Source organism: Fukomys damarensis, unplaced genomic scaffold (genome assembly GCF_012274545.1).
Source record: "Fukomys damarensis isolate Sample0158 unplaced genomic scaffold, DMR_v1.0_HiC HiC_scaffold_14, whole genome shotgun sequence".
NCBI lineage: Eukaryota > Metazoa > Chordata > Mammalia > Rodentia > Bathyergidae > Fukomys > Fukomys damarensis.
In genome coordinates, this window is record NW_022900926.1 from 32,474,777 (window position 1) to 32,483,128 (window position 8,352).

The 8,352-nt window shown below is 40.9% G+C and overlaps 1 protein-coding gene across 1 annotated transcript in view; it reads right to left on the reverse strand.

The window, feature by feature from the left end:
- Mthfd1l (methylenetetrahydrofolate dehydrogenase (NADP+ dependent) 1 like) overlaps positions 1–8,352 on the reverse strand; it is a 186,607-nt gene that overhangs the window by 176,974 nt on the left and 1,281 nt on the right. The window contains exons 2-6 of the mRNA XM_033763312.1: positions 7,995–8,045; positions 7,855–7,908; positions 3,633–3,757; positions 1,717–1,817; positions 440–576 (exon numbers count right to left, since the gene is read on the reverse strand). Of these exons, the coding sequence (XP_033619203.1) occupies positions 440–576; positions 1,717–1,817; positions 3,633–3,757; positions 7,855–7,908; positions 7,995–8,027 (450 nt within the window). The 5' untranslated portion in view covers positions 8,028–8,045. The remainder of the gene's footprint in view (positions 1–439; positions 577–1,716; positions 1,818–3,632; positions 3,758–7,854; positions 7,909–7,994; positions 8,046–8,352) is intronic.

Below are 8,352 nucleotides of genomic sequence, written 5' to 3' on the forward strand. Positions count from 1 at the left end.
ATTAACAATCTTAAATGGATTTGTCTATGGTTTTATTTAAATCCACGTGGTAAATTGAGATGTTTCAAGGAAAGTCTTCATTTCGTACCAATTTTCAAATTTATAAGAATAACACATGCATATTTCTTTATTAAAAATTATTTCTGTGAATATGTCTCCTTGTTCATCCCTATTATTGTTGGTGTCCTTTGTCTTATTTTGGCTAGCAGTGTGTTTATTTCACCAGTCTTTTCCAAGAACCAGCCTTTGAATTTGTTGAGAATTGTTCACATATATTTGCTTTCTCATTAAAATCTGCATTCTATTATTTTCCTCCATTGAGATTTTCTATTGTTCTTTCTCTAACATCTGAAGTTAAATCTTTAGCTTATACATTTATAGTCTTCCTTCATTTCTAACATAAGCACTCAAGGTTGCATGTTTCCCACAGAAACTTTACCTTGCTTTGAAGCTGAGGTGTTTTCCACTGGGAGCTCATTGTCATGGATCCTTTTCTCTGGAACAGGCACTGCAGGGCAGCCTCCAAAGATCCATGAGCTCCCACTACCAAGATCTTCTTCCCATCCAAGCTGATGCCTAACAATCAAATAAACATTTAATATTATAATCAAAGCTTTTCTCTCATTCAGTTTTAATTTAATAAAAATACTCTTAAGACTTGACGTTTGCAGCAACAACCTAAAGTGGCTATCACTACTATTACAGTGGGGCACTGCAATGAACCACAATTCTCTTTTCAAATCTCTGGGTTCCAATGTTTTTGCTGAGTTTCTTTCTACAGCACATTACTACAACACATACTGAGGACGTGACTCAAAACCATGGTCCTGCCTGATAACCGAAACACTCTATATATGGACTACCTTGGAGATTTTAGCTGAATGGTTAGCCAAAGGGTATTCCTGAAAGTTAATCTTAATACACTGTTGCTATCTATTTTTAAAATTTTTGTTTATTGCATACTCAGGTAGAAAGGAGGGGCATTTGCCTATTTTCTATGCAAATTAAGAGTAGAAAAGGCAGAGGTTTTAGCTCAGTGTGGCTGTGCCTGCTTCACAAGCACAAGGTCCTGAGTTTGATCTCCAGTACCAAAAAACAATAAAATGAGTAGAAAAATATTACAGTCAATTGAACTTTTACGTCATCAGCTAGAAAGTCCTTAAACACATGAGATACTCAGTACTCATTTATTAATTAAATTTAATAAGCAAGGAAGAAATCTTTATTCATTTCTATTTCACTGGTATGAAAATGCAGTCAAAAGGAGAAGGGTGGAAATTGAATAGTGACAAATGAAAAGACTCTGCTTCCTGATAAATCCCAATCTAGGTGTTTGTGTTCTAGACATCTCGTTTTCCTTTCAGTCTAGAATGTAAGTATTATCTAGACCTACACAGTGACACAGTTAAGAAGTTGAAGCTAGAAACATTTTTCGCTGTGGTTATTCTGACTGTTTCATGGGAGAAACTGAAAATGTTTAAAACAGGCTGACAATCATCTTTACCAATTTCTCCTTCAGATTATAATAGTCCATCTTACTAGAAAGTTTCTAGTAAATCATTTGTTATCTCTCATAAGAAAACCAGAAAAAAAGAAAGTCAACACATCCATATCACTTCTGTGCTTTAATCAGAACCTTCCAGAAACAAATCTTTATTTTAAAAAGGACACAAATATCAATAAACAGAAAATAGCATTTGCAAAGGAGCACCATACCTGATTTTTCAAGAAGTTCAATTACAGCTCTAGCAACAGGTGAAACAAAACATTCGTGGGCATCCCCACGCACCAGCTTTCCCAGGTTTACATCGGTCACTCTGAATCAGAAAGTAGGGAAGAAAGTCAGTGAAAACCCAGTCAAAAGTCACTCGAGAGTAATTTACATGTAGTAACCCGAAATAACGTCCATGTCAATATTTGATCTACAGGTAAGACTATATTAAAGAATCAAAGAGTAAGCAGGAAGTAAATGCCATTAGCTTCTGAGAGCAGCCCCTCAATAAACTTTACTCTGGTCCCTACTCTGGGTGTGCAGGTTCTAGCACACACCAGGGCCAGCCCTAAGCCCCTTGGGCTTTACGCCACAACTCCAGGGGGCACAATGGACTGCAGTGGAAAGGCACACTTGTAACCATGCAGTCCACTTCCAAAACCTGGAACCCAGCCTGCAAATCTGCAGTGACCCAGAAAAACTTGGGATTCACAGGTCAGAACCCCACATGACCTCTGTATGCATGTTCTTGGGAAATCAAGAGGAACAAAACTGAGTGACCATGTACTTTAGTTGGTCTCTGTGCCTTTCCTTGTTCAAATGTAGCACAAAGCACTCCATGTAATTATGTAGCCTAATGTGATGGTCTCAGTCTAGATTAGTACCAAAATAAAGACATTTATAAAAGTCTTCAATATTTCTCTCCTTTTATGAAAGATATAAAGTGATCACTTCGCATGTTCAGGTTCTGGACGTGTTCTCATTAATTAGGGCTTCTCTCTTTATGGTGAGTCTACTTACTATAGGATTAGAGATTTTCGACAGCTTTTTTGTCTGTGCAGTGCAGCGTCTGAACTCGGGGCCTGGTAAGCACATACTCTGCTATGAACTACACTCCCAGTTCTCATGACAACTTTTTAACTTGCACTTGGGACTACCAAGGTGTGATAACAGAATGGATAGAAGATGGGATGTCTCAGTGATACTGCAGCTCTCAATGCAGTCCCTGAAGGGTATACCAGATTGGGATGTATTATCACTTTTCTTACAACTCTATAATCCCAAATATATCTGTGTTCCTTTTAGCTGCAATACAAAATACTTCCTATATTTCCATATAGGAAAATGTTTTTTTGTTTTGCTTTGCTTTATTTTGCTTTTTTGGTATTGGGGATCGAACTTGGAACCTTGTGCAGTGGCATCACTGAGCTAAATCCTTGGCCGATTTTTTTTTTTTTTTTTTTTTTGGAGACAGGGTCTTGTTATGTAATTCAGGCTGGCCTTCAACTCACTATGAGCCCAGGCAAGCCTCGAACTGGTGGTGAACCTCCTGCCTCAGCCTCCCAAGGGCTGAGATTATAGGCATATGCCACCATGCCCAGCAGAAAATGGGGTTTTTAATCCTCAGGAAACATGCTGATCCCTCAACAGACAGAGCATCTGATATTTAATGATCTTTCCCCATCCCTGCCTCAAATTTCAAATAAAGTCTTGTGTTATTAATAAGAGTATTTGCTTGGTTTTTTCTCAACTGGCCTGGAAGTAAACAGAACAAGTACTGTTAGGGAAGCCAGGTCTCAGGTTTCTCTGGTCTGGTAAAGTTACCAAGGAAAAACTACAAGAAAAGGAGAGCTGCAGAAAGACTCTGTTAAGACAGAAACTTGTTAAATGCATGTGATGGTGTAATAAGATTTTTTCCAAAATGGCGCCTAACCACTACAAAAGGGCTCATGTACTTTCCAAGATAGCAGCTTCCAAACACAGAGTTTTAAAAGTTCTCAAACCCCTGAAAAATTTAAAATGGCTCCTTTCATCTCCTAATTATTAACATAATGGAAAAAACAGAAAGAATTAAAAAAAAAAACAGCAGAAAAAGTGATCTTGTAATAAGGGTTGATTGTATTCTTTCACATTTTCTTACCCATCCACATCTTTTTCTGGATTCAAGGCATTGAGCACTTTGTTGCTAAACAAGGCCTCAGAGATCTGAAGGGCAAGGCCATGTACTCTGGTATCTTCATTCATCTTCAAGATTTCATCTATAATCTACAGTTAAAATGAGGTCAAACAAAAGAAGCTTTATATTAAAAACTAGATTTATAAAAATGCATCTGCTACAGTTTCTTTTTACTCTTTCTTGAAGTCATTGGTATAAAGCACAATGAAGAAGTCTGTTTCCTCTTTCTCTCATGTTCATAAAAATCCCAAACAAACTGACTGAATTTTTTAGTGACTTCATACTTACTGCTTTACAAAACAACAAAACTAGAGCTCACGAGTTATTATAGTTTAGCTAGACAAAAGACAATTCCCTGTCATGGATATATTTTAACCCAAACACACTGCCAGTTATTTTTCAGGGAGGCCAGGAGGCATGAATCTCAAGCATTCCAATTAGGTGCCTGAAATGCCATGGGTTCAACTAAAGCTTCCCGACGATTATGGCTTGTGTTTTGATGGCCCAACAAAGCCTCACACAGTCTTAGGCGGGGCTTTTCAAAGGTAGCTGGATCTAAAATGTGTGACTGATTCATAGTGCAATGTTAGGCTGGAGAGCATGAGGATTGAGGCTACGAGTGCTACCCACCCTAAGCAGTCTGGATAAGATAAAAGGGGCAGGAAGGTTAAGACCTTCTCGTTGCTTCTGCTATCTTCTGCCACCATGAACTGTTACCCTTCTGCCACCCTTCCTTGGAGCCAGCTGATTACAGACTGAAACCTCTATGATCTGTAAGCTAAATAGACCTTTCCCCTTTAACTTTGGGAGTCAGGTATTTTGTCTCAGCAACAAAAGAAAAGTAATGCACAGACCATGGCATCTGTCCCTGAGGCCCTCAGGTTTCCAGATTTGAATGGCACAGAGAAACCCTTTCCAAGGCCTTAGGAAGAGAAAACTTGAAGCAAACATAGCTCCTTGTGATGGGAAACGTCAGAACAGTTTAAAAGGAATAAAAAAGACCAAAGTACAACGTAGGAAGCCCATGTGTAATTGCTAATGAAGGTATACATATTCTCTCAAGAAGCAAGTTTTCTCCTCTTTCTGTTAATCCCTATTTTATGCAAGGAGATAAGATCCTTGCTCATTTCACTAAATAAAATTTCCTCAAAGGTAAGAATATTTTGGCCTATGCATCTAGATCTTACCTGGAGGAAGGGTTGGTTTTCCTTTTTTGTTCTTTGCCTAGCAAAGTCACTATGGTATTACTACTTGGTAGGGGAGGGAAATGATAGTTGACATAACAAATCAGAAAGAAAATTTTGTTTCATTCACTTGGCATTCTTTCATCCAATAAGTACGCTTCAGGTACCTACTTTGTGCTAGTTCTAAGTAAAGGAAATACAGCTGTAACACTGCCCTCAGAGAATGGGTAATTTAATGTAGAAGAGCACTCCTCATCAAACTAATAATATAAGCTCTGGAAGTGGACAATGATGTGAAGAAAAACAAAGCAGATTAAGTGACTGGGGATCAGGGTTGTCACAGGCTGTGACATCTACGAGGTCAAAAGGAAGGGAGAGAACCATTATTACTTGTACCTAGGTAAGATACTGTTCAAAGTAGCATTGTACTGATTTACTTTCTCAGAATTTCAACCAAGAAAAACTGGGGGAATGATTTCTCACTAAAAAAAAAAAAAAAGGCCGGGGATTTGGCTCAGTGGTTCCACCACCTGCCTCAAAAGTGCAAGGGCCCAAATTCAATCCCTGGTACCCCCCCCCCCAAAAAAGCATAGGGCTATCACTTCCAGTAGCAAAAACAACCTAAAGAAATGTAAATTGGTGGTGATACCCACCTGAAATCACAGCACTTTAAGAGACAGAGAAAGGAATATCACTACAAGTTCAAGGCCAGCCTGAGCTACATAGCAAGACCCTATCTCCCACCTAAATGCACATTCTATTGCAAGCAGTGGGTATCCTGCAAAAGGACAAATTTCTTTGTATTCTGTTAACGTTGGCAGGTTACATTTGTTACATACTAAAAACAGCAAGTGTGGCAGAAACAGTCCACTATCCAGTGCCCTTTCTTGCTTAGTAATAATCCCTGGGTTTTTCTCTGATAATGAACTAAGACCGTCTGGCATAAAAACTACATTTCCCAGCCTCCCTTGCAGTTGGCCAGGCAATTAGGTTGGACCCAATGGAATGGGGGTCAAATTGTGACTTTCAAGAAATATCCTTAAAGGGAAGAGGGTAGGAACCTGTCTTTATCTTTCCTTCTCCTCGCTAGTGACAGAACTTCACTGAACCCTATGATCCCAGAAAAGAGGGAAGGTTCAGAACCCTACACCAACCTCTGTTTGCTACAAAAAAATCACCTTTACTGTAGGGCTTGGATAAAACTCATGGTCTACATAAGACATAGGCAAAATACAGACTACAAATGCCTACTCTGCTTCTTAGAAATGTTTGGCTAAGCTGCTTGCTCCCAGAGTAATCAGAATGAAATGCTCGTTAAACAAACTTGTCAAGCTTCTTCTTTCCCCCAAGTCTTTGAACTTTGGACCACCTTTAGCCTGTGTGAGCAGACAGCCCCTTCTGTTGGCTTCAGGAAACACTGTTATCTGATCTGCTGGCCCCTCCATCCATCCTCCATTCCACAAACCCTTTCTAGTCTTATTTACTCCTCCCTGTAATTAAAAAAAAAAAAAAAAAATCCCCTCCGCCTAACTGGAGAGGACTGCAGGTGGGGCACTCAGAGCATCCTCCCTGCTGTAATATGAGTCGTCACGATCTGTGGTGTCACCTTCCAAGGTTTCAGTTGTTCTCAGTCAACCACTATAAAAACACTACATGGAAAGTTCCGAGAATAAACAATTCATTAGTTTTAAGTTGTGTGCCACTCTGAGTAGCACGATGAACTCTAGGGCCACCCCGCTGACTCCTGCTTGGGCGTGTGCCATCTCTCTCTGTCCAGTGCGTCCATACTGTATGTGACCAGCCCCCTAGTCACTCAGTAGCCGTCCAGGTTATCAGACAAGCTGTGGTGGTTGGTATGCCAGTACTTGTGTTCAAGTAGCCTTACTCAGTAACAGCCCTGAGGGGCAGAGCAGTGATGCTGGGGCCTGGCGTGCCGAAGAGAAGCCTCGAAGTGCTGCACACAAACACAGGCTGTGTGCTATCTGCAGTTTCAGGCATCCACTGGGTGTCTTGGGTCCTCTCCCCTGGACAGGCAGGGACTACTGTGGTTCCCCTCCCCCAGCATGAGTTCTTCTCCATGCCCTAAAATACTCCTTTTGAACAACTCTTCTTACCAAGTCATGATTTACTTTTTATTTGACACTGGCTAGAAAGAACGTGGTGTGACAGGTAGAGTTGGTTCCGCTGTAGTGGAGAGGAGATAAAGGCAGAGGTAGGGGAGCAGCAGAAGGAAGGAACTAAAAGGAGCTGAGCTTCTACTGACTGTGTGATGCTACCTACCAGAGACTGCCAGCTTCCAAACTTCAATCGTGCTGAGAAAATAACTCCTCTATAATTTAAGATTCTGTCACTTGATGCCATCCATCTCACAAATCCTTTCCTAATCCTCACTGCCACAGCAGTCAGAGGAAAGCTAACCACAGCAGGCCAGGCCCCAGCACTGGGATGACGGCATGTGGTCCAGCCTCTTCCCTACTTGCTTCTCCCATGTTTGCCGTGACACCTGGTACATAACCAGATTACCTGGAACAGCACCAAAAGAAAATCTATGGGTATCTTTGTTTCAGCTGCCCCAAAATGCCACTGAAGGAGTTTCAGAACATTAGCCTGGAAAGGGCCCTGAACATCATTTTATCCTGGGTCCTTTATTGTGTTGCCAGGGTTACTGTGACCTAGAGATGCCAAAGGAGTGACCTGAGGACAAAGAACCTGTGTCAGGACAGAGCAAGAGCCGAGCCAGGTCCTCAGATACCCACTGCCTGAAAATTTCACTCTAGGACGCTACTGTGACAGCTGAAGAAATAGCCAAAGTCATTGAGCCACAGCTCAGGTCTTCAAGGGACAGAGATCCACGAGTATGGCACTAGGGGGAAAGTGACCTCTTCCCCCTGAAATTTCGGTCACAGGAAAAAGCTTGACCTCATATTGCCACAGGTGGGAAATGCTAACAGGTCAACAAGGTCTAAAGAGAGAAAAATGAGTGAGTGCCTGGGTGACATTACCTCATCTTCACCGCTGTCTGGAGGAAGGCAGACGTGAGTGATGTTCAGACCAGCCTGAAAAGAACATAAGGCCACCTGTCACCATCAGAGAGTACACTGTGAGCAGTTAGAAAGCATCTGTAAAAGGCAGCAGTCCTTACCTCCTCAGCCAAATTCTGGTTTACTTCCTGCATTAAATTTTCATCACCTGCCTTAGGAGAAAGGAGAATAGAAAATGTGTAGCAGCACGAACATGTTTTGAAAAAAGCACAAAATATTACACAAGGTCTAAGTTGGGATTACAAATTATCTAATTAAACAGATGATAACGAAAACATAGAAAATAAATCTTATTGCTTGTAAAAAAGGATCAATAGTTGATGTTGGCACAAACATCAATCTCAAATTATGTCACCTTGTTAAACAGTATCCCCAGGGCTGGGGATTTAGCTCAGTAGTGCTGTGCCTGCCTCACAGGTTCAAGGTCCAGAGTTTGATCCCTGGTTCCAAAAAAAAAAA